General features: G+C 38.8%; 1 protein-coding gene, 1 long non-coding RNA gene and 1 pseudogene across 3 annotated transcripts in view; all 3 read right to left on the reverse strand.

Annotated features, from left to right (window-relative positions):
* Positions 1-302: 302 nt before the first annotated feature.
* On the reverse strand, positions 303-12,902 carry LOC124378385 (transcriptional regulator DEF1-like). Its single transcript, XM_046838050.1, has 21 exons — positions 12,786-12,902; positions 10,381-10,500; positions 10,234-10,280; positions 9,955-10,060; positions 9,774-9,799; positions 9,558-9,684; positions 9,408-9,454; positions 8,807-8,933; positions 8,649-8,695; positions 8,338-8,446; positions 7,968-8,096; positions 7,766-7,830; positions 7,011-7,134; positions 6,809-6,873; positions 5,446-5,569; positions 4,971-5,008; positions 4,823-4,877; positions 4,464-4,531; positions 2,895-2,947; positions 1,679-1,939; positions 303-1,567 (listed from the first exon to the last, which is right to left on the reverse strand). Exons 2-21 carry the CDS (start codon positions 10,495-10,497, stop codon positions 1,551-1,553), a joined length of 1,752 nt encoding a protein of 583 aa, XP_046694006.1. The 5' UTR covers positions 10,498-10,500; positions 12,786-12,902; the 3' UTR covers positions 303-1,550.
* Positions 12,903-19,511: 6,609 nt separating this feature from the next.
* Positions 19,512-22,933, reverse strand: LOC124378591 (annotated as a pseudogene).
* A 3,561-nt stretch (positions 22,934-26,494) lies between these two features.
* Positions 26,495-27,424, reverse strand: part of LOC124378459 — a 4,496-nt gene continuing 3,566 nt past the window's right edge. For both annotated transcript variants that reach the window (XR_006924217.1, XR_006924218.1), the window contains exon 5: positions 26,495-26,745. This is a non-coding gene — a long non-coding RNA (uncharacterized LOC124378459). The remainder of the gene's footprint in view (positions 26,746-27,424) is intronic.

Consider the following 27,424-nt stretch of genomic DNA (forward strand, 5'->3'; position numbering starts at 1 on the left):
GAGCTCTATAGCATGAGATCTTCCAACCCATGTAAAGCATATCTTCATGGAGCTGGAACAGGTTTGGGTCTCCTAGTTTAACTGAGGGGACAATTTCATGCTCCAGTGTCCAGAGACGTCCGATACAATTGTGTGCCTCCAACTTTGGGGTAACAGTTTGGGATAAACCACATATGGTTGGAAAAGACAGATATCTGAATTCTTTTGCACTATAATTGTTGTAATTCTGATTTTGGAGGTAATTTATTAAAGCAAAAAATCTGAATTGAGACACAGATATAAAAAAGCAAACAGACAAATAATCATTTAATCGAGTGTTTATAATTTTTTTTTTATATGACTGTTATACACAATGAGGATTTTTATACATAGATTTCATCTCATCAGTCTTGAGTGTTTGACAGGAAGTGTATGTGTGAAAATGGTAGATGTTTAATGAATTATTCAGTCAAAGCATGTTTAAAATGCACTGACATTGTAATGAGTAGGTATAGGAAATGAATTCGAGTTAATAGCTGTGTTTATAGTTAATTAATTAATAAAGACTAAAGAGTGTGCATTATAACGCATTATAATCACCAGCACACAGAAATTCAGCTATATAGAGCATATTATATTTCATTTCAGAATGTGGATTTTTGATGGAATGAGGGTTTATAAACTATTTATAACCTATTATAATTAGATTCCAATTCTTATTTTATATATATATATATCCTCAAATTCTGCCCTTTTTTCAGTTTTTATTCAAAATTCTCTCTTCTGTTTTATTCTGCACTGTTGCAAACTGAGCTTGTTTCATTAATATTAGTGCTATAAGGTGTTAACACTATTACACCATTTATAACGCATTACGCAACAAAAAGAAAGCTATTACGTGTAAAATCCGCTCATGAATAATATCACCATGCCTTAGGAACTCCATGTAAAACTCCTGCTCCGTGTATCCTGCTTGTACCTCTATATGTCAGTGTTTGTAAGACGTTAAGAGCTTTGCTGTCATATGAGAGGTGCTATAATACGTTCATAAACCGTGTATAACATTTACAATGTAGTGTTTATAAGCAGCTTAAGTCAGGTCAGCAATGTGAGAGAGAGATCTCAGTCTGAAACTTTGTAAACCATAATAAAACCACAAAATAAACACCTTTATACTAAAAGTTAATAATAAAAACCTCACTTCCAAGATTGTACTAGTCATCATTGGTATCGCCCACTAGTACCTCATTTACATATTACACACTCTTACCTTAGATAGATCTCTCTATCTTAGATAGATAGATAGATAGATAGATAGATAGATAGATAGATAGATAGATAGATAGATAGATAGATAGATAGATAGATAAAAGGGATGGAACAGTTTTTCAAAGAAAGACACAAAAAAAGCTGATTTTGATGATATAAAATAAAGTGCTCTCGTTTTATGGTCAAATGAAACTAAAACTAAAATCATTTTATTTTTTCATCACAAAACAACCTTCTGGGCTGGGGCTCTTGTAGGGGTGAGTTTGGGAGGTTCATCCATGTTGTCCTGAAGATCCCCGCCTTCAGTAATAACGATAGACTGTAGATGGCAGAGAAAACACTATATGAGAAGCAAACACTGATTGTGTCGATACACGTGTCGTTTGGAAATATTTCTTCGGTCACGGCTGAAAGACAGTGAGACACTCACCCACGGTGCTGGGTGCAGGTTGGATCACGGTGGGCAGAACCTGCGGCTGGATGACTCTGTAAGTCGGAGATGGATTTTGGATCACTACAGTGGGCTGTGGATTAACGGGCTGGATGATGGTACGAGAAACCGCAGGCTGGATCACCACCTGCTGCCTCTGGGCTGGGAGGATCACCTGAGTCCCACCGGCTTGGACCACTTGGACCCCCGGCTGGACTGCATTCCAGGCACTCTGAGTGTACATGGATGCAGATGTTTGAGCTGTAGAGAAGCGTTTGGAAATAAAAAGAAAAGATTGGAGTGCATTTACACCATGAATGTGTCTTCGCATTTCCAGAACTTGTTGATTCTTTTTCTAGAACAGCATAAAATTATTGCTTGTAGGGTTGAAAACGGGCGGAAACTTTCTATGAAAACTTCATTTGGGGAATTTGGGAAATATTCCAAGTTGGAAACTTATCAGGAATGTATGGGGATTTATGGGAATTTATTAGAAATGTTGGGAAATCCATATAACCTGTATCATATACAAACATTCAATACAGATTTAAAGAATGACATTTTTGGATTTCATTGTTAGTATAATTTTGTTGCACAACAGCTCACACACAAGGAACTTTTAATCATAAATGTATGTAATATTTCTGTAATTTACATGAAAACTTGCCAGGATGGATATTTTTACGGCCTTATTTTGTGTGCGGAATTGAGGAAATGATGTGTGTTATGGAGGGATGTACAGTGCATGTAGGGGGCGTGGCCTCAGTAACCCTGCAGTGAGTGTGTTGTGTGAATGTGATTGATGAATGTGCAGGTAGAAATTCAACTGACACTGCATTCAATTTGGTTGTTTTAAACAAATCCTGCAACAACACTTTTTTAACCACATTTAAGTTCCCTGTTATTATAGTAACCTGCAATTTTTTTGTAAATTCCAAGTTTATTCCTATTCATTTCCATAAATTCCTGTGAAAAATTGAACATTTCCAGAATTTTGTAACCCTAATTGTTCGCATTCAAGTTCCGGACTGGTGCTTGTGGATGCTGAATGACATTAAATGCAACGATAAATAAATCAAAAGCATAACTTATTCAAAATAAACCGTTGCTGTGAGAATACAAATAATAAAATCAGACCAAAAGACATGCTGTTACAATCAACTTTCAACTTATAAAAGTGACCATATCTAGTGTACTGGAGTGTAACTGGACAGACCTTGTGCGAGTTGTGTGTTGGACGAATACTGGCTCAGAGCGACTTTTTGTGCACTGGAAAAGGAAAAAAATCAGAAGGATGAGGATGAATATCCAACATTACAGACTGTAGGACCCTTTTCCATGATCTAATATGAAGAACTTGGAAAAGGAACACACCCTTTAATATTGACCAGAGCTGCTATAAAACACAAATAACCTTTTCATAAATATATGTAACATTATTTCCTCTTGAGACTTTTTTTTTTTTGTGCGTGTCATTCCTTTACTTTCATTTACTTCCTCATTGCATTCACCGTTTCTCGGATTAGATCCTGCATACTTTTTTGGTTTATCCCCTCCCTTTCCTTCGAGGTTGCGCTGTTTTTAAATGAATGCGAAAGCACTGACCAACCAGGAAGTCTGTACACTGTAGGGTCAACTCTCATTCCACGGTCTGCATATGGTTCATTATGATAGTCGTGGATGAAAAAATTAACAACCGCCACCTCGAATGTCAAATGCAAAAAAAAAAAAGAAAAAAAAAAGGTGACATGGTAGTCTAGTGGGTAAGGCATTGGACTTAAAGTTGTGAGATTAAATCCCAGCCATACCAATGTGACATTCTTAGGGCCCTGAACAAGGCACTTAACCCCATAACTTGGATAAGAGAGTTTGCAAAATGCTGTTAATGTAAAAAAATAAAAATAATTCAAAGAGAGACAATCCACCACTGCAACTGATCCATAATGCAGCTGTAAGGCTTGTTGTCAGCCTTCCTAGTTTCTCCCACATCACCCCTTTGCTATGTTCCCTTCACAGGCTTCCTGGAGCCGTCTGTATCAGATATAAAACAATCATGCTTTACAACAATCATTCCCTTCAAGAATAGAAAATAGACATACTTCCTGACTCTTCTGGCATTGAGATACTGAAAGGAACTTTTATTTTTACTTGATACCAAACATCAGATTCACTATCTTTAAACCATGTCTAAAGACCTACATACTTTTTCTTCTAAAAGATAGTTTAGAGTGAAGGTTTTTTTGATGGTGTCCTAATAAACCATTTTTAGGTTTTAGGTGTTTATTGAAGGAGGTTTCAAAGCATTTCGTAAGTTGGTGCTTGATAAGGGAGCGTCTGCCAAAAGCCTTAAAGAAAAAAAAAAAAAATTCCCATCTGTTTATTCCGTTTTTTTTAAAGCACATATATATATATATATATATATTATTATTGTACCTTTCTTTTTACTTTTCTTTATAATTATCCATACACTTATTTATTATATATACACTTGAATTATACTATAAACTTGCACAGCTATTTAAAATCTTTTTTAAATATATAAAAATACATCTTTTTTCCCCAAATGTTCTGTAAGCCTTTGTAACAATTCAAACTATTTCTGTTTTTTTTTGTAGTAGTTTTTTTTTTACAAAAGTATTGATTTTGTAACAAAAAATTGCAAAAGCCTCCTTTTTTTTTTACAGAAATAGAATAAGGAACCTGCGAATGCTGTCGCTCTCTAACAAATATATATAAAAACAAAACCAAATAAACAAATGCAACAAACAAACAAAGGCTGCTGTACCTGACTTTCGTGTACTCCGTAGCCTGCTTGGCGATTTCAAAGGTACTCTTCTGTGCGCTGTACTTAGCCTGATAGGGAACAAAAAAGATGTGTGTGTGTGTGTATGTGTGTGTGCTTGTGGCATCAAAACAACAATTCAGGAGCAACATTCCATAACCGGTTTGATCTGGATTCCAGTGGTATCTGAGAACATGTGGGTAGCTTAGTGGAAAAAATGTTGGACTTCTGATCGGAAGGACATGGGCTCAAATCCCAGCACCACTAAGTTGTCACACTTTCAATTCAGATATAATTGTAATAAGGACGTCTGCAAAATGCCGTAAATGTAAAGTGTGTGTGAGGTGAGCTACAGGGTGTACCTCGCTGAAGTTTTGCTCCAGTGATGTACGCAGTTTGTTCATGGAGAAAGCTCGGCTGCAGTGGAAAACAGAGAGAAATAATTCTTTCTGGTCTCTGAATACGTACATAATGCATCATAATGCATTCATAAGCTATTATAACACATACCTCTCTGTGGCGACCATCGCACTACTGCTTGCTGCACACTGGATATGGAAGAGAAAGAGAGAAAAAGTAACATTAGTGAGAGAGAGATAAAGGAGTTAGAGACAGACACAGGAAATAGATAGGGAAAAGGAGGAAAGATACAGATAGAAAGACAAGAGAGAGAGAGAGAGAGAGAGCGAAAGAGAGAAAGTTGAATAGATAGAGAGAGAAGGTGTAAAGATGAAAAGAGGAAGTGACAAAGGAAAGTTGGAAGGAGACAGTGTAACGTCAGATAGATAGATAGTTAAAGGGAGAGAGAAAGAGAGAGGCAGAAAGACGAGATAGAAAGACACAAGGATGTCAGAGAGAGAGAGAGAGAGAGAGAGAGAGAGAGAGAGAGAGTATTATAAATTTATTTATTATTATAATTAAAGTGCTTAGTGGAAGGAATATTGGTGCTGTCCGTGGTGCTGGAGTCTGTGTTGTTGCTTTTCACCTGCATGGTCATGTCAAGTTCACATGGAGATTCGTGTACAGCGTACACCAGCTCTTGCTTGCCGCCACACTGCTTAATATTCATTGGCTGTTTATACTGCGTAGAAGTCATGTTCCCCTCGAAACTTCAGGAGAGAAAAGATGAAATCTCAGTTTGTCCCATTTTCTACAGAATATGTCCAAATTATGTGCCTCCCTCACTATCCCATTTCAGACACTGTAGGATTAAATCCAAACACTGTTCCAGCATGACAATGCTCATTTGCATAAACCTGAGTATAATTAAGACATGCTGTTGGTAAAAAGGTTCGAGTGGGGGAACTTAAATGCCCCCCACAAATCCCTGACCTCCTAAACCCCAATAAACCATTTTAGGTTCAGCCCCAAGCTTCCTCAACCTCCTGACATCAGCACCTCATTTCACCAATGATCAGTATTCTCCACAGCTATGCTCCAAGATTATGTGGAAAGCCTTTGCAGGAGTTTGGAACTCATTACAATAGGAAACGGTACAAGTACATGTAAATCCAAGTTTCAAGAAAGCTGACCATATTCACGCATGCCTTCTTCTTCTTTGGATGATAGAGATTTAACCAGCATTAGTGGATGACATGATAAACCCCTGTGCCCCTGAGCAAGGCCCTTAACCCCATAACTGCTCAGTTGTCTGAATGAGATGTAAGTCGCTCTGGATAAGGGAGTCTGCCAAATTTCTTAAATGCAAATGGGAGCTCAGTGGTTAAGGCTCTGGGTTACTGATCAGAAGGTATAGGTTTCAAGCCCTGGTATCACCAAGCAGAAATGCTTGGGGTCAGTGAGCAAGGCCCTTATCCCCTCAGCATCCTACATTGGTTGGATTTGAGAAGAGAGAATTTTACTGCTCTGTTATGTGACAACCTTTGTTTCACATTTGGCTTTGTTGACAGGAGCATTGTTGTCCAACTAGGTTGCAAACAATACATTTTATGTGGCAAGGTCAATTTACTGAAGTCCTTAGCGTTGTGTTCTGTTATGTAGCTCTATCTTGTTTAATGTAGCTCATTCTTGTTTAATGTAGCTCATTCTTGTTTGATGTAGCTCTATGTTGTTTAATGTAGGTCTATGTTGTTTAATGCAGCACGAGAGTCCTGGAGAACCACTGTCTCATTTCACTGTGTACTGTGTCAACTATATATAGTTGAATTCACAATAAATGTTTCTTAACTTGACTTGACCTGGAACAAGTACGGGCCCCTTAGTTTCTGTGCAATTCCAGCTTGGGGAAGTCCCATATCTGGGTATACCAGTCAAATTTCTACCTACTTTCAGCCAACACTGGGTGCCAAATTCCCAAACACACGTGACAAGCAGCAGCTTTTACATACCTGAGATTGGCCTGTTTAGAACCAGTGACGTTAGAATGGGCATACACCTTTTGCCTGAGATCAGCCTAAAGTTCAGGTTGAGACAGAGAAAGAGACAAGAGTTGAAAGAGGAATCTACTTAATACAATAGAAAGTGAAAGAATTTGAAAGCAATAATCCAGAGCTGTAAAAAAAAAGAAATGTCTGTGTCACTGCTCTTCACCTGCATGTTCATGTTGTGTTCACGTGCAGCTTCATGTACAGCATACACCATCTCCTCCTTGCTGCTTTTCTGCTTGATATTCGGAGCTTGTTCATATTGCATAGAAGTCATGCTCTTTTCAAAACTTCAAGAGAGAAGACATGAAGACATGGAGACACGTGTTTCTAATCTTCTACAGCATATGATCAAATTATGTGTCCCTGACCATCCCACCCATATAAGATTCCTTCTAAAAGTATTGGCACAGTCTGAAATAAACCGTCTCTCTACGAAGAAGGATTAAATTTTCCTAGAACTAAGATTCCTAAACGCTGTTTCAGCATGACAGTGTTCTTTTACACAAACCTGATTTCCATGAAGACATGGTTGCTGGTGTGAAGGTTGGAGTCCTCCACAGATCCCTGACCTCCTAATTCCCACCAAACCACTTTGGGTTGAGCCCTGAGCTTCCTCAAACTCCTGACATCAGCACCTCATCTCACTAATGATCATTAATCTCCACAGCCATGCTCCAAGATTTTGTGGAAAGCCTTCACAGGAGGTGTTAGGATTTGTCCCCAGAGTCTGCTGGTATTTAAATTCGGTACTGTTTTTGTACTGAGGTGGGGAGGTTAAAGCTCTGGGTTATTGATTGGTTGGCTTTTGGCCTTTTGGCTTTGTAAACAGGAGCATTGTCATGCTTGAACAAGTTTAATCTCCTTAGTTTCTGTGCAATTCTAGCAAAACACGTGTGACAAGCAGCAGCTTTTACATACCTGCGATTCGTCTGTTTAGAACAAGTAAGGTTAGAATGTGCATACACCTTTTGATTGACATCAGCCTGAGAAAAGAGATTATGGTTTTATGAGGTTTAATTTGTTTAACAAGAGAAAGTGAAACAATGCGAATGCAAAATTCTTGATCTGAAAAACCTTCCCCAACCCTCCTTCCTTTTCCTGTTGTTTTATTTTTTTTTACCTCATAGTGTTGGTAGGAAGCTGCCTGGTGACTGGTGGGCTCCTTATATACAACTCTCTGTGGTCCAGGTGACTCAAAATTTTGGCAGGGATGTTGAGGATGAGGAGAGTGTTGATGAGTATAACTTTCCTATATTCCAAAGAGGGGGAGAAGAAAAGAAAAAAGGGAGGTTTTAGAAGATTATCATGAGTTTGGTGATTCCGGGTTGAACCCCATAACCCTGCTTTAGTGGGCTTTACCCCACAAGGGGTGTGCAGTGTGTGAGTGGTTTGAGAAGCATTGCATGTTTCTCCAGTTTTAATGGTGAATGCCTGAAAAAGTAAAAAGGCCGGTGGGAACCCTGTGGAGCCCCGGTACACTGCGTTTTTACCTCTGCAACTGGGTATTGTTGGCGAAGAGGTGACTGGGGGCTGGGAGATCTCTGGGGGAGTGAGAATCCAGGATATGGTGGAACAGGCATGCTTTCCATGGGCAAAGATCTTAAGAATAAAATAGAGAGGAGAATCTCATTCTAGGCATCTTTGATAAAACCATCATGATATTTGAGACCTTGATTAGCAGGTCTGGTATCATTCTCTAAAGTTGCTTTCTGTTTGATGACTGGTTTGTCTGAGGTATTGTAAAAAACAAACAACTAAACCACTGCTGGTGTAGACTTGCAAGTGTATCCTGAAGACATACCTGTAGTTTTGAGGGTCAGGAGTCTGCCGGTGATTATAGGGACCACCCTATATATACATACAGTTGAATTAAATTGTTTGAGAAGCATAGCAGATGTGATTACAGGAAAAATAAGAATGTGTTAGAGATGCCTGTAAACCCCCTACACTGGGTTTTACCTCTTGAGAGCTGCATTGTCTTTGAGGAGCTGGCTGGTGGGTGAAGGATCTCTGCTGTACAAAGACAGTGGAATCTAGAGGTGGTCCAGGATATGGTGGACCAGGCATGCTCTCTGTGGACAAAGACCTTAAGAAGAGAGTGTAGAATCTCTTTCAAGTTCTATTTGACAAAACCATCATTATACAGTCCCAATTCCAAAAAAGTTGGTACACTGTGTGAAATGTAAATAAAAACAAAATGCAATGATTTGCAGATCTAGAAATCCATATTTTTTTCACAATAATACAGAGAAAATAGATCAACAACAACAACAACAACAACAACAACAAACGTACTAAATATATAAGCTGCAAATATATACATTATTTTTTACTTTCACCTACATTTTACATAACATTTTTGGAATTGGGGTTGTACTTGGCCTTATAGTTTGCACTTGTTTATTGTTTTTTAGCTGTGGGGGATTAACAAGACCTTGATGAGCAGGTCTGGTGTCATTCTCTCAATTTATTCGATAAAGGTATGTCTGAGGTATTGCAATAAACATCAACACCTAAACCACTGCTAGTGTAGACTTGCAAGTGTGCTATGGACACATACCTGTAGTTATGAGGGTCAGGATTCTGCTGGTTATTGTAGGGACCACCCTTTATATTTATAGATAGAGAACATAGTTTAAGAAGCATTGCAGATATGATTGAAGAAAAATAATGTGTGGGATCCCTGCAAACCCCCTTCACCGGGCTTTACCGCTTGACTGCTGGATTGTCTTTGAGAAGGTGACTGGGGGGTGATGGATCTCTGCTCTACAAAGCCGGTGGAATCTAGAGGTGGTCCAGGATATGGTGGAGCAGGCATGTTCTCTGAGGGCAAAGACCTTAAAAAGAAAATAGAGGTAAAATCTCTTTCTAGTTGTCTTTGACAAAACCATTGTTATACTTGCAAGTGTGTCCCTGAAAGACATACCTGTGGTTTTGAGGGTCAGGAATCTGCTGGTGATTAAAGAGACCACCCGGTAAAACAGACAGATGGACAGACAGGCAGATAGATAGGAAGGAAAAAAATGTATGAGAAGGATTGCAGATGTGATTTAAGGAAAAAGAATGTTTGTCGAGGGTCCCTGTAAACCCCCTTCACTGGGCTTTACCTCTTGACTGCTGCATTGTATATAAAGAGGTAGCTGAGGTGTGAAGGTGGACTCTAGAGGTGGTCCAGGATATGGTGGAGCAGGCATGTTCTCTGCAGGCAAAGACCTTAAAAAGAAAATAGAGATTTCAACTCATCTTTAACAAAACTTTCATTATATTTGGACGTATCGTCTTCTCTTAATGAGCAGGTCTCGTATCATTCTCTAAATTGCTTTTTGTTTGATGACATAGGTATGTCTAGAGTTTCAAGAACTTGCAAGTGTATCCTGGAGACGTACCTGTGGTTTTGATGGTCAGGAGTCGGCTGGTGATTATAGAGACCACCCTAATTATATATAGAAGAAATTTGTTTAAGAAGTATTGCAGTAGTGATAAAAAATTATGTTTTTTTGAGATCCATGTAAATCTCCTTCACTGGGCTTTACCTCTTGACTGCTGCATTGTTGATGAGGGGCTAGCTCGGGGATGACGGGCCTCTGCTGTACATAATCCGTAGACTCTAGAGGTGGTCCAGGATACGGTGGAGGCGGCATGTTCTCCATGAGCTGCAGAAGAGAAAAACAAGAAGATGCTCAGTTCTCTACCTAAAACTGTAAATAGAAGGAGTGTCCAAGGTCAGTTACAAAGTAACAGTCTGAGTTGAAGCTGTAACAGAACATTTTCTGAGGTCAGGGGAGATTACGCTGTGCTGTTGTATCGGTAATGACTTTTTTTTTCTAAAATAATAATTATAAAAAAAAACCAAATTTTTAAATGTAAAAAAATTGTCTGTGTTTCCCAAAGTGCTGTGGTATAAGAGCAATGAAGCACATGCTGTTGTAGTAAAAGTTGGATCTTAGTGGGAACAGGAACTTGGCTTCATCACTTTACTAGAAATTGTTAATTATTTTATATATATATATATATATATATATATATATATATATATATATATATATATATACACACACAGTGAGGAAAATAAGTATTTGAACACCCTGCTATTTTGCAAGTTCTCCCACTTAGAAATCATGGAGGGGTCTGAAATTGTCATCGTAGGTGCATGTCCACTGTGAGAGACATAATCTAAAAAAAAAAAAATCCATCACAATGTATGATTTTTAAACTATTTATTTGTATGATACAGCTGCAAATAAGTATTTGAACACCTGTCTATCAGCTAGAATTCTGACCCTCAAAGACCTGTTAGTCTGCCTTTAAAATGTCCACCTCCACTACATTTATTATCCTAAATTAGATGCACCTGTTTGAGGTCGTTAGCTGCATAAAGACACCTGTCCACCCCATACAATCAGTAAGAATCCAACTACTAACATGGCCAAGACCAAAGAGCTGTCCAAAGACACTAGAGACAAAATTGTACACCTCCACAAGGCTGGAAAGGGCTACAGGGAAAGTGCCAAGCAGCTTGGTGAAAAAAGGTCCACTGTTGAAGCAATCATTAGAAAATGGAAGAAGCTAAACATGACTGTCAATCTCCCTCGGACTGGTGCTCCATGCAAGATCTTACCTCGTGGGGTCTAAATGATTCTAAGGAAGGTGAGAAATCAGCCCAGAACTACACGGGAGGAGCTGGTCAATGACCTGAAAAGAGCTGTGGACACCGTTTCCAAGGTTACTGTTGGTAATACACTAAGACGTCATAGTTTGAAATCATGCATGGCACAGAAGGTTCCCCTGCTTAAACCAGCACATGTCCAGACACGTCTTAAGTTTGCCAATGACCATTTGAATGATCCAGAGGAGTCATGGGAGAAAGTCATGTGGTCAGATGAGACCAAAATAGAACTTTTGGGTCATAATTTCACTAAACGTGTTTGGAGGAAGAAGAATGATGAGTACCATCCCAAGAACACCATTCCTACTGTGAAGCATGGGGGTGGTAGCATCATGCTTTGTGAGTGTTTTTCTGCACATAGGACAGGGCGACTGCACTGTATTAAGGAGAGGATGACCGGGGTCATGTATTGCGAGATTTTGGGGAACAACCTCCTTCCCTCAGTTAGAGCATTGAAGATGGGTCGAGGCTGGGTCTTCCAACATGACAATGACCAAGCACACAGCCAGGATAACCAAGGAGTGGCTCTGTAAGAAGCATATCAAGGTTCTGGCGTGGCCTAGCCAGTCTCCAGACCTAAACCCAATAGAGAATCTTTGGAGGGAGCTCAAACTCCGTGTTTCTCAGCGACAGGCCAAAAACCTGACTGATCTAGAGAAGATCTGTGTGGAGGAGTGGGCCAAAATCCCTCCTGCAGTGTGTGCAAACCTGGTGAAAAACTACAGGAAACGTTTGACCTCTGTAATTGCAAACAAAGGCTACTGTACCAAATATTAACATTGACTTTCTCAGTTGTTCAAATACTTATTTGCAGCTGTATCATACAAATAAATAGTTAAAAAATCATACATTGTGATTTCTGGATTTTGTTTTTTAGATTATGTCTCTCACAGTGGACATGCACCTACGATGACAATTTCAGACCCCTCCATGATTTCTAAGTGGGAGAACTTTAAAAATAGCAGGGTGTTCAAATACTTATTTTCCTCACTGTATATATATATATATATATATATATATATATATATATATATATATATATATATACATATATATATATATATATATATACACATTTACATAAATACATAAATCACAGACACACACACACACACACACACCTACACACACATACCTGTGTTTAGCCGTGAAGAGACAAAAAGAGGTGTGAATTCGGTGCTTCTTCTTTACGAGTCACAAGAAAACTGGATAAACCTTTTTGTTGTCTCATAGTGAAAGAAAAAAGAGGAGGAGGAAATGAAAGTCTGATACCTTTTTGTTTGAGTAATCAGGGTAGATGAAGATAGTCGTGCAAATCCGTGTGAAGTCGTGTAATGCTATGATCGGTTGAGGATTTTTCAGTTCTCTGCTCTTACTTCTTATCTGCTCTCACACTGCTCTTAGACTGTCCCATTATTCAGTGTGAAAATTCAAAGCAGGAGCAAAGCACTCAGACTCGATGAGGTGCACATTTACAGACTACAGACAGACAGACAGACAGACAGACAGAGATATTTGTGATCAAGTTCAAAATGACCTTATTTTTTCCTTATAACTGTACATTTCCTCAGTTTACACATTTGATCTGTTTTCTATGGTCTATTGTGAATAGAATATGGGTTATGGGATTTGCAAATCATTGCATTCTGTTTTAATTTGCATTTTTACACAACATTTTTGGACCTTGATGAGCAGGTCTGGTGTCATTCTCTCAGTTTATTTGACAAAGGTATGTCTGAGGTATTGCATTAAAAATCAACACCTAAACCACTGCTAGTGTAGACCTGCAAGTGTGTTCTGGACACATACCTGTAGTTATGAGGGTCAGGAGTCTGCTGGTGATTATAGGGACCACTGTACAGTGACCTACGAGTGCATTAATGTACGAGTTTTCCGAGGTACGAGCGGTCACTCGGTCGATTTTTTGCTTTGTTACGCGAGCAAAAAATTGAGGTACGAGCTCGAGATGCCGCTGCTAGATGGCGAAGCTAAGCCAGAATGCAAAGATTGTGACGAAAATTAAGATAAGCAAAGAAGAAAATGTAAAAAATTTCAAGTTTAGGGATACGTAATGTACAGGAGTGATAGTAAAAAACAAGTTTTCCCTCCGCCTCCGCTTATCGCCTCTACCCCCCCTCCTCCTCCTCCTCCTCCACACACACACACACACACACACACACACACACACACCATCGTCTCATCTCCAAGGAAAATACACTGAATAAAACCTTATTATATCTTTACATTTTCTTTTATTATGTTTTTATATGAGATTTGTTATTTAGAAATGTATTTTCCAATTTAATAACATGAAACATAAAAACGGGGTCATTTTGAGGATTGGAACGGAGTAATGCCATTTTAAGTATTTTCAATATGGAAAACTGATTTGATGTGCGAGAGAATACGAGAGATACAAGCTCATCCATGGAACGAATTAAACTCGTAGGTCAAGCTACCACTATATATATATATATATATATATAGCTATTCGATAGATAGATAGATAGATAGATAGATAGATAGATAGATAGATAGATAGATAGATAAAACTTTATTGTCATTGCAAAGCGTGAATCGCAGAAAGCACCTCAATAAGAAGATTTCCAGGACACATTCCAGAAATGTCAGGAACGCTGGGGGCGCTGTACTGCTGTGCAATGGGACTATTTTGAAGGTTGTAGTGTGGGAACGTAGATAAAAAAAGTACTTCTTGTTGCAAATCTCAGATGTGGTGACAAAAGAGAGTGGCAGCAATTGTTCAAATTGACAAGTGCAGAAAAATATATGTACAGCATGTATATATATTTATATATATATATATATATATATATATATATATATATACATGCTGTACATATATACTTATATGTACATATATACTTGTATATATACTTATATATATATATAAGCGTGCTGCATGTGAGGCGCACCGTAGTTCGCTATCTCCCTCAGAGACTAATGAGTTCAGGAGACCCACGAGAGAATTTGGAGGGCGAACAGATTAAAACTGGCTATATCTACAGGGTCTACATTAGGGGGATCCATGACTTCTGCTATCTTAATTGGGGTACTATAAATAATACTTCTGACTTTATGGGACTGTTACTAGGGGGGTCTTGGAGTTTGCGGGGGCTAGGTTGTGGAGTATAAGACACTGGCTTGGGCGCTGATGTTGCAGGTGGTTTATTGATAGTTTGGGGCAATGGGACTGGGGTCTCTTTGACCTGCTGTTGTTGGGGGGCTAGCAGAGCTGCCTGCAAATTTACTGTTAAATTCTGCATATCTTTGTAAAGGACCTTAAATTGTCGGACTTCCTCCAAAATGGCCACCTTATCTTCACGGAGTTGCCTAATCTCATTGTCCATGTCATGATTCTTTGACTTATGCCTAACGAGTGTGAGGGCAGCCTCGTCCTCTTGGATTGAAGGCTCCTCCTCTTCATCACTTTCGAAAGGCTGTGTGGTGAGCCACGTTCTATCTGGTTGTATGTTAACATCTGAATGCGGAGCGCTAGTATCTCCCGTAATTGCGGCGATGTCTTCAGCATGTAACTCATAGTCTTTAAGGTGGGATGGGGGCTGAGTTCTGTGTCGTGGGCGCAGATACTCGCTGGAAGGTTGCTCTGACATCCTACTTCTGTGGTAAGCACACTTATCCGGCTCGAAGGACCAAATGTTAGGAAGCTTTCCTATCTGGCTCGAAGGATCAAATGTTAGAAAGCTTTCCTATCCGGCTCGAAGGATCAAATGTTAGAAAGCTTTCCTATCCGGCTTGAAGGATCAAATGTTAGGAAGCTTTCCTATCCGGCTTGAAGAACCAAATGTTAGGAAGTTTTCCTCTGTAGCCTTCACCACCCACTTGTCATGCTTGGTTAACTGTATGTCTGCCTCTAGTGGTGAAGCATGGAAATACAATTGAATGGGAATCCTTTCTTACAATTATAGTTTATACAGTAACAACTTCCACAAGTACTTGGATGACAATGTCGAAGCATAATAATAAACTTGAAAAAGAAACTAATTTTTTAATACTGGGAAGATTTACGTGAAGAAACAATTCAACCTTTTATTGAAGAAGTCTCCAGTGTCAGTGGTTTGTAATCTTCTCTAATGTTCCTGCCACAGGGAGTTCTAGTAGTTTGTGCTATGTGATGTTGCAGAGAAAATAAAATATATATAATTTAAGTGCTAACTTTGGGGTAACAGAAACTCCCTTTTGTATTGGGTAGCATCATACTACCCTGTCATTGCATTGGTTATTCTCCAGTACCAACATGTCATGATGCTGATTTCATTCCTCACGTAAGGACACTTTGTCACTGTCTTTTCTAAGTCAAACATAAAATCTTTCTAAACCTCACTAATAATTTCACAGAAAAAACTTAGTTATTAAGAATAATCACCTGAACTTGTTAGAAATGGTGCAAATTTCAGCTAGTTTTTTTTCCCATCAGGATTCACATGATGCAGTCAGTGTTCAGAATAACATAATTTGAATAACTACAAAATATATATGCAATGAACCACTGCATCCATTCATACTTGCTGACCAGCAGAACTCTCAATCACACCTGCAAGGCACAGCACAGTAGTTTGACTTGTATACAATACTTTACAAATAGAAAATGAAAGGAAGTGGACAGAAAGGAGAAAAATAAGGGACCAAGTGTTAATATGACGACTATTAAATTAGTTTATCCAAATCCATTGTTCATCCTGATCAATTTTCAGATATTTAGACTCAGATCTGAGAAACTTGGATTTAAAAAAAAAAGGACACACAGACATTGCAACATACATTTCACCTAATCATAAGTCTTTTTATAGTGATTATTTGAATATTAATAATTATGTGAAAATGGTACAAATGGTACACTTAACCATGTGGTGCCCTACAATTGCACGATATTGCAACTAAACTAAGTGTCATTTGATTGCCTGTGAAAATGAATATTTGTCTGAGAACAGTCACTCAATCACAGATAAAAAATGATATAAACTGTATAAGAAAATCACATGAAAAAATAAAAACACCTGAGCTGTGTGCATGAAAGAAGTAAAGTGTGGAAAATGCACGCACAGCACAGCACAAAATGTTCAAAAATAAGGAGGTATTCAAAGGTGTGTAAATTTAACTTGTGATTACTAAAACTGCAAATTTTTCTGGACAAAATTGCTTTTCAAGCACCACTAATTATATACCTTGGGAACAGCAGCCAGTGGGCTGCAGGGTCGTATGTTGCGTAGATGAGTTTCTCGAGAGGACATGCCCATGCCACAACTACTCAAACATAGAGACCAATCAGTTGTCTGGACCACTGTCAGGGAACCTGACAATGGCCCATGGGCCTAAGATAGAAAAATGGGGAAAAAATGTTTAAATATTGTATGCATTTGAACAGGGCGAGATGACTTGAATACCAACATTAATATCATTGAGTAAAACCAAAGAAATTCAAAATGCTGTCACAATTGGTTTATGCAGTTGACAGCATACATTTGTTTAACACTGCTCATAGCGACTATGTGCAAAGAGCTAATATCATTTACATTTACAGCATTTAGCAGATGCCATTATTCAGTGCAGCTTGCAATTATCTCATTTATACAACTGAGCAGTTGAGGGTTAATGGTGTCCAAAAGCACATCAGTGACAGCTTGGCAACACTGGGCTTTAAACTCACAACCCTGCATATATTTATGGAGTTATTCATAATTGGAGTACAGTGGAGCCCGGTTATGTGGCCGGCCTAGGGGACGCCAAAAAGCGTTGAGATAACCGATGATCGAGATAAATGAAAACCAATATGGCGGCAATATATTAACGTGCTTGAAATTTCTTTATGTACATGATGTGAGTTAATAAATGAGAATGTGCATGCACGTGTTTTTGGAGGTTTTTTACACAACAGCGTTGCCGCGATTTGTTTGATGAAGGCATGCTATAAAAATGTACATACATGTTTGCTAACAACAAAAGGCATATGCACACCAACTAACAGCAGAGATTTACCAGTATACAATACAAACCACCGTCCATTCTCAAAACAAACCTTTATTATATTCTTCAACATTGCAAACACAAAGATCGCTCACAAAATCACACAAAATGTGCGGGGTGTAGTTCCTATTTACAAAAAGCTAACCAATGTCAAAATTAAATTCTCGAGTCATTTCACTCTGAGACACAGCTCTGAAAAGTATCCTACACCTCCAAAACCTGCCTCTGTAAGGCTTGATTTTTACTACAGTGCCGTCTCACTACCGTATTTTTGCGTATATAAGATGCACCCTGGGTGAGGGGTATGTAAAACTTTCTATAAGACGCGTCTTATATACGCGAAAATACGGTAGTGAGATGGTGACGTGGCAAAAGCCGGCGATTGGTCATGCGGATCGAGATAACCGACGTTAAGTGGCAAATTTGCCCCCCCTTGTGCTCAAGATATTAGGGTTCGGTGACATAAAAGAATGGACATAACCGATGAGAAAATGCTGAGACAAAGAAATAATTTGGCGGTTCCACTTCAAAAACGTCGACTTAATAGTTAATAGTTAATAGTTAATAGTTAGGTCGAGATAAGTGGGTTCGACTGTATATACTGTATCAGTTCATATACAGCGTAATAAATGAGATCCAGTGTTTGCCTTAGCACTTTGTCTCTGTTTGAGGAAATGTATTAGATTTCATTCCAATTATTTGACATAAACTGGTTGCAGTTTGGGCATACAAGCAACAACACATTTCATGTCATTTTCATTAGCAATACTGTGTGCTCCTCCTTCTCTACTGAATGTATTTATAGAGCAAGAATTGAGCAGCATGATTCCTAACCAAATGGAACTCTTTGTGATGTTTCCATTTCTGATCACCCCTTTATTGTGAAATACCAAAAAAAAAAAGAAAAAAAAAAAAAATAGAAAACAACTGTGGAATTTTTTGTTTGTTTGTTTGTTTTTTTTGCCATAGTTCTTTATTGGACCTTGTCCTTGACCTTGACATTACTAAGACTAAGTCATCAATAGCTACCAAAATCTTATATGTACTACATGTGTATTAGTGCACATCTTTGTTAAACATATAATACACATTAATGCACAATAATTTGGACATGAATTTAGACATGAAAATGCACTTCTTAGAGTAAGAAGTAGAGCAAAACTGAAAAATGAAATGAACTCTAATATATTTTAGTCTGAATAACTAGACTGGTATTGAACATCTATAGAAGGATGTGTCAGTTGGTGATCAATTGATTAAAGGGATTCCAGCTTTCTAAAGAGGACCTAAATTTGGCAAATAAAAAAACCCGTTTTTCCAAACTGAATAATTTTTTTTTACTTTATATATAATAATAATTATAGAAATAATTTGCGTAAGGGTGTAATTAGTTGGATTTGGTAATCCTACTTGACAACATAATTCTTTTCACCAGTACAATTACAGAAGCAAAAGCAGTCTTTGGCATTTTCACAGATATTGAAACATTTGGTTGAGCGTGAAATCTGTTTTTAGACAGGGTGTGGTACACAGAATGGAGCTCTGGTCCACCTGAAAACAGTGGTTTAAGGTTTACATACAGTGAATTCAATGGTGGTCCTGGTTCAAGGTTTATAAAATGTTATAATGGGAGGAAAAGGAATGTTGCGGTCTTGCGCTTGTGGAAAAGGAAACAACTTCTTGCTATGTGGAGTGGGAATTAAAACAAATACGACCCAAAGAAGATTGAAATGTATATTTATATTGGCAGATTTGATAAAAAGGCTGCAGCTAAGTTTTTGATCAGAGTAGAGCAAAAGTAAAAAAAACATTAATTCAGTTAATTTTCTGTTGTTTTGCAAAAACCGCAGAACAACTTGTGTAAATTGTGTATTCGTCCATTCATTTAATTTTATCTCAAGCTTTTTCTGGAAACACTGAGCATGAGGATGGCAATCTAAATTAGCCTTTCCACTTATGGGTGTGTGACGTGAGAGAGTCCTCCTCTCCCACAACTCATTGCCCGTCCTTGTCATGAGGACCATTAGCCTGCTGATTTGTTTTCCATGGGGGTATCAGTGGTGTTATTGCCCCTTTGTGGCAGTCCACGCTGAAGCAGCATTGGCCAGGCACCCGCACCAGTCGAGGAGAGGGGCAGGAGGGTGATGACAGGGGCAGGCTCGTTGTACAAAGAGGACCAGGACCCACAGCGCCATCTATGCAGGTACATTAGTATTTGCAGCCCATACAAATACTCTCACCATTCTGGTACATTCGGCCATGCACAGCCGTCTAGTTTGGCTGAACAAAAAATAAATAAATCAAGATGGATGAAGACTTCAAATAATGTGGAATGATGTACAGTATTAACACATATACCACAAAGTTTGATTCTGATTGATTAGAAGTATACATTTTCTGTAACATTATCTGTATATCTGTAACAGTTATCAAATATCTGTAATGTTATATTAACATTTAAATTAATTGTCCTATTGTAATGTTGTGCACAAGGACTTGAATGAAAAAAGCATATTAATTGGCCAATCTCTTCAGTATAAGAGGAATAAAACACGTGGGACAGAAAATTATAAACTCTCCGGTGGTAACAGTAACTCCACGTCTGATTCCAGGCATTCCCCTAGCTTGCATCATCAGGCAAATTTCTGTTAGCACTATACAGTGAAAACTGAGCATTTCAGTAGGGACTCCCCGTAGAGAGATTTCTGCTTATGCAAAGGCAACACTCTACTTAAGATATCCACATGTCTTCCAGAAGGCCAAGCCTTTCAAGCTTGTAAGGGTAAGACGCTATTTAAGACTTGACACCACCAAACCGCTAAAGCAAGGCCTCAAGAGACAGAAATATGCTCTTCTGAAGATGAGCAGTTTTATTTGCTTGTAAAAGACATGGACACATTTGTTACTGATGACCCTGGCATTAATTCAGCAGTTCCATATTCTAAAATATTTAGGTTTTTTCTGAAGGTTCAGATTACAGCAGTTGGCTTTGTCCTTTCCCCAACAACAGGCAAACATGGCAGCAATCTTAGTCACAGTCACACCACAACTGGCATGGCAAATAACAAGCCCAAAGCAAGGGTCGGGGGTTACTAAAAGGTCAGATGTGATTGAAAAGTTTGACGAGGGTGACAGGAGGTAGAGACCGAGATGTACCGTAATTTTTGGACTATTAAGCGCACCCAAATATAAGCCGCACCCACTAAATTTGACAAATATTTTAATTTTGAACATAAATAAGCCACAGGTGTCTACACTGAAACTAATGAACTTTACACAGGCTTTAACGAAAGACATGGTGTAACTGGTGAAATATGTTGCGCTTCCTTTAGGAGTATATCGGTATTTTGGGAATAGCCTGCCGCCGCATTTTTTCAGTATTACTGCATGTGTGCAAGACTCAGGATTATGTTCTTATTATTTTCTGACTTTCTTTGACTGACACGTAACGCCGTTACCAAGAAAAATAAAAAAGCACGAGTTTTGGAAACCTGTCTGTGCTTATATGATTTCTGTTGTAACTGGAGTTAGCGAGCTCTCCCTTCACCCAGATCTCATTGTTCACTGTCTTCCTCCTTCCTTTCACAACTATTTCTCTCGAGAGTTTTTCTTTTGGCATCGTTGTGCGTTTAAACATCACCACCGGTGAAAGTTTTTCTCCCGATGCCTGCAGCTCAGAACACGGGTGAGGTGCGTTTTTTTGTTTCCGTTCGGAAATTTCATTGGTCTAATGTTATGTCGCTCAGTTTTTTGGTTTGTTTGTAAAACCGGGAAAAACCCAGGAAAAATCCATAAATAAGCTGCTTCGTTGTTTAAGCCGTGGGGTTCAAAACGTTTCAAAAGATGTCTATTCATTGCATAGACCGGCATCACCAACTTGGCCAGAATGCAATTCCATTTCCATGCATCTCTGGTGGGACTCGATAAAAAAAGATCATCACCAGCTTCCAAATATCTTCAGTGTCCATCATGGCTCATGTTGTGCTTCATTTCCATTTGGAGCCTCTTCTACCACACTACCGTTACACAATTAGGACTATTAGGTTACCATGACACTAATAAAAAAGATATGCAATTTTGTTGCTGTGTGTGTATTTTGGATGAATAATGAGTCTGCAGATAAAAATAACACCAGTCGTTATTTATCCCAGTGTAACCTGTTCAAAACATGGCTGACCAAAGCACATAAAAGTATCCTAGCTCTAAATGAAGAGCCAAAGCATCACACTTTCGAGTTTCCACAACAGACACATACACACCCAAATATTCATAGTTTTACTTTACTCACCTCGACATATTCCTGCTCCCAACATCACATCATTGCCATAGTTACACTCCAAGCCCTTATAGTGGTCACAGAGTTTGTAAGTATTACAGTGCTGGTTGAGTTGGGGGGCACACACTTTACAGCACCCCCAACCATCAAACACCAGCCTGACTCTAAGAGAACACATTGGCAGCATAGCAGGGCATTCACACACATCCGGCAGCTGGCATCAACCTGGGAAATGAGATCAAATCATCGATGGATTGTGGGTTGAAGTAACAAATTGGTAATAGGGTGAAAAATGAGAAGAGGAAAATTGTAATTATGTGAATGAACATCAAAGCTTTTGGAAATATCTAGATTCTGTGACTGCGAGACTTGTGAGATGTCCACATCTTCCACAAGCTTTCAACAAGCCTCATGTAATCAAGAGCCAAGGTGGTTTGGAAACTAGGAACAGGAAACAAGGACTAGAAAAACCTCTAGAGGTCTGGATGAAAAACTTCAAATAGCCTGACTACTAACTATAGTCATCCAAGAACATAATAATTAGTTACAGTAAGTTGTAGATGATTGTATTGAATGAAAGGCAGGCTTGAGATTCTTCTGTGCTCTGAGTAAAAAGTGAAAAAACATTGAAAATTAGATTTTACAAGACACAAATAACTTCTGTTAAACATAACCGAAATAGAAAATAGCTAATTATTGAAAACTTACCATGCAAGCTGATGCAAAAGTTAAAAGAGCCACATAGGTCAATATCTTCCATTATTGCAAATTTAAGTTTACACAATGACATGAATCATCTAAACAGGACACGGTGCAACAAGAGCCTCTGTCTGTGAACTGTTATAAATAGCCAAACACACACACTATAAAAAGTGCAGAATAAAAATTAATAAATGAAAGGAGAAAGCACAACGAAACAATAAAAAAACCCAGGTGTCCTGATATTCCTTTGATTGTGTCTGTATAAAGCTGGGCTCATGCGTGCCTTATAGCTCAGACTATATTTACCAAACTCGTGTGGCTCGCTCAGGCTCCGCCTATCTTCATATATCCGCCTAATTATGTTCGGGATTCGTCCAATGTCTTCCAAAGGGGTGGGGAAGTGACCCTGTGAAGCGGTGAAAGGGGCGTGGCCAGTCATTCATAAAAACAGAATTAGTCTGCGCTTTGAGGCGGCCATGCAGAGCTGCGCTTATATTCTCTGGTTTGTATTAAAATATTACCAGGGCTTATAAGTGCCTTTCCAATATTTGGAAAGTTGAGCAAGCAATACGTTCAGTAATACGTCAGGGATGTGTTGCAATACATTCTACAGTATATGCGGGTTTTTTGGTGGATGGGGGAGCTGAATAAACTGAACTGTTTGTCCCTTTGTACTTGTCATATGTCATAGAATATTGTGATTTTAGTTAAGAATTTATGATTTTTTCCCCATTTATTTTTTCTGAGCTGTTTTGCACAGGCCTCATTTATGCATAAGACCCAAAATAACACATTGTGGGAGAGACACAGAACTAGACAGACGGACAGTCAGACATACAGACAGACAGAAGGACAGACAGACGGATGGACTGCTCCACAGCCTTGATTTTTCAAAGTTCAACGATTATTAATCAAACCTACATAATTATTTGAAATGACCAACAGATCAGGGTTAAACCTGTAATTTGGAGCATCAGAACCCGTGAGAAACTCCACCGAGATACATACACGTTTTTATTTTGTGTTGATTGAACTCAAAAGTTGTAACAACTTCAACCACCTTCTACAGCCGCTGTCAGCTCAGTCTGCTCCAAACTTAACTTCTTATTCTTCCCGTCAAGATGCGCTTCTCCTTTTTCTTCTCCTTCTACTGCACCAGCGCTCTTTCTGCTATCACTCCTTTTTTTTTTACTGCAACTCCCTTGAACACCGATCTAATTTAATCAATTAAATTAAAACTCACTAATAAACAAAAGCCAGCTTCCAAAGCCGCTGTTACCATGACACACTGTATCCCTCCACCTTCTACTGACGCCCAGTGATGGCCGTTCCCAGATCAGATGGTAGTCTAATCAGGGTTGCCAGGTTCACTAATATGCAAACAATTTAATTTTTTTTTCTCAACTCTAAATGTCGTTTCATATAAACACGTATTTTAGACTACACGTGAATTCGTAATTATTTATTTTCATATACGAATCAGTGAAATTTCGGGAAAGTCTATGCAAGTAAAAACATACTTTCATTAAAGTGTGCAAACTATCAATCTGGCAACGCTCCCCCCGATTCGCGATTTTTGTCCAGCCAATCAACTGGCAGAATAAATGCTGATGCCCCACTGATGACCATTTTATACATCAAATCGCAGATTTAAATTAAAATGCATTTGTGATATTCAGACTACTACAATTAAACTACTTACAAACATTCTCATGAAACTGATCTACACTGCATGGCCAAAATTTTGCACACACCTGACCATTATACCCATGAAGAGTTCTACCTCAAAATGTTCCCAGTTAGAGAATGTGAGAAGATGTAGTTACATTTTCATTTCATTAAGCTCCATGAAGTGAAGGTTTGACATGGTTAGAGAAGAAGAACTTGAGTATCCCACACAGACCCCTGACCTCAACCATACTGAATAGCTTGAGGATAAAACAGTCAAAAAGATTTAACTCTGAACTGAGATGTTCAACAAGCACCTATGGGTATAATGATCAGGGGTGTGCAAACCTTTGGCTAATATGATTCATTTTGTCATTTGTTACCTATGGAACATCGATATACTGTAATGTCAATAATGTTGTTAGATATTATATATGAATATGTGGTTAGTAATGGCTTCACTGTGTAGGAGAGTTTGTCCAGTTCAGGTACAGAAAAATGTAGTTAAAATATCTGAAATGAGGAAACCGACCTGATCCATTAAACAGTGGTGTGATGTTATAAAACATCCGCTTTTCAATTGTAACTTTGATTTAACAAGGACTCAGTTTTAAACATTCAATTACAAATGGCATCCTTGAAAACAACCCGCTACTCAGTTTGGCAAATAATATGTAGCCCAAATACATTCGAAAAATTAATCAGCTGGATAAAATTTTTTATACCACTTTATCTAATTTGAGGTCCCAGTTTTGATTGAATAGCTGGGATGAGCAATATAAAATCCAAAGCCAGATTTCAGCCAATAAAAGCAGACTTATTATCATATAGAGATATTGCAGTTTAATTCTCCTCAAGCAGAATGCATTCTTACTGTTCTCTCTATGCGTCAGATTTTAAATACAATAAAATCCGATTTGTATTTAACATATGTCTAATATCCCTGAAGTGGATCGTTACAGAATTAAAACAACAATTAAACAACCAAACTTCTCCATGGTTCTGAAATATTGAAATCTTATAGAAACATAACTAAATCTGTAAAAACAAAATTATTATTCAAATAAAAGATCTTTAAAACTATATATTTATAAACTAAATTGAAATATTTTTCTTGAAAGCAACAACTTTAACAAATGTCAATATTTTTTTTTTTGAGCAAAAAGGCAGTCCCTTCACTTTATCCACACTGTGTGGATGTGGTGGGTGTTTGGCCGGGTCACTGGCCACCCACAGCTTGTTAAACTCAAGTCAAGTCAAGTTTATTTGTATAGCGCTTTTCACAACAGACATTGTCTCAAAGCAGCTTTACAGAAATCAACAGTTAAGTTGAATGATGTGTATTTATCCCTGATGATCAGCAGTGGCGACTGTGGCAAGGAAAAACTCCCTTAGATGTTATGAGGAACAAACCTTGAGAGGAACCAGACTCAAAAGGGGAACCCATCCTCATTTGGGGGACATCAAGAGGTCGATCATGAATCTTTCAACAATACAGAACACTGGAGAGTGAGAACTAACATGAGTACTGGAGTGTGTGATTATAAGTAATGTTCTTTTAACAGTCTTATACAGTCTATATGGGTATAAAAGTAGGAGCTACTGAGCTCAACATTTGTGATCATAACAGATCCAGCACCAGCTTCTCCATGCCTGAGTCTTTAAACACTCCAGGAGGTCCACTGTCAAAACTCCACACATGTAGTGGGATCCATGGTTTATTCCGGCCTGCCTCTGGATGGCGTTCACTTCGATTGAAGGCCACACTGCAGCTGGGGATGGTTTCACATCAATGGCCTGGGAAACCATGAAATTACTTTGAGGCTTTGAGGATGAATTTATACTCTACTTAATGTCAGCAGTCTGCTACACTGACTCAGGACCACAGGTTGGATTTGTTCACCATCACAGCACACATCAACATCATATAGTTGTAATAAATGTAAATAATAATAATAAATATACTAATAAATGTAAATAAATGGATATTCGGTGCCACCCAGATGAGGATGGGTTCCCTCGAGTCTGGTTCCTCTCATGGTCAAGGTTTCTTCCTTATGGAATCTCATGGAGTTTTTCTTTGCCACAGTCACCACCAGCTCATTTATTAGGGGCAAACTTATAAATCTAAATTCATTTCTTAATAACCGCATTATCTGTGTGAAGCTGCTTTGAGACATAGTCCATTGTTAAAAGCGTTCTTCAAGTATTAATATGTACTGTTGTGTGTTGTGTGTATGTATTATATGTGTAGTAGCGACTCACTCACGCGATGGAAAGAACACAGACCAGGAGAGCAGAACTGAAGGAATCATGTTGTGTTTATTTACAGTGCACAGGAGTGGTGGGGAGGGGAGAAGTGAAGTGAAGTCCTGAATGTGAGAATTTCTTAGTCCATTGATCGGCGTTATTGGGAGCTCGGAGGCGTGTCAGAGGAGCGTTGGTTCTGTTCCGAGTTGCTTGAAGCCACGGTCGGGCCGAGGAAAGCTGAGACCCCGTCCTGTCTGTACGGGTGGGTGCCCTGTGTCGAGGAAGCAGGATAGGCACCAGCATGGTTGCTGCCGTCGCTGCCATTGCTGCTTCCTGTAATAAAAGGGAGAGAGAATCCGTGAGTTAATCGGGAGCCAAACATTCTCCAACCTGCTTTCCTTCATGGCTCCTTTTATACTCTTCAGTCGCCGCAAGGAGGGTGAACAGTTGCCGCTTTCCTCATTAGGTCTCAGCCGTGCCTTGTTGTGTTGCTCCGCCCCCCTAAAATGTGCCCCGCAGCTTTCCACAATACCGGTGCTGAAATGGCGCTGTCTATTCGGAGACAAATGTCTGTGAAAGTTGGTGTGTGTAAATAAGTGTCTGTTTGTTTGTAAGAGTGAGTGTGTGTGAGTGTGTAATTATACATTGTGTATGTGTGTGTCTAAAAGTGAGTGTGCATGTGTGTGTGAGTGAGTGTGTGTGAGTGAGTGAGTGTGTGTGAGTGTGTGCGTGTGTGTGTCAGACACACACACACACACAGTATAATTATAATCTACTGTCATTATATGTGTGAATGTGTGTCTGTGTGTCAATAGTGTGTGTGTGTGTGTGTGTGTGTTGTGTGTATCAGTGAGCGTCTGTGTGTGTCTGTGTGTGAGTGAGCGTGTGCATGTGCGAATGTGTCTTTGAAATTGAGTGTGTATGTGTGTTTGAGTGTGTAAGTGTGTAAGTGTTTGTGTGAGAGTCTGTGTGTGTGTGTGTGTGTGTGTGTGTGTGAATAAGTGTATCAGTG

The sequence above is a fragment of the Silurus meridionalis genome, chromosome 24 (assembly GCF_014805685.1).
Source record: "Silurus meridionalis isolate SWU-2019-XX chromosome 24, ASM1480568v1, whole genome shotgun sequence".
Taxonomy (NCBI): domain Eukaryota; kingdom Metazoa; phylum Chordata; class Actinopteri; order Siluriformes; family Siluridae; genus Silurus; species Silurus meridionalis.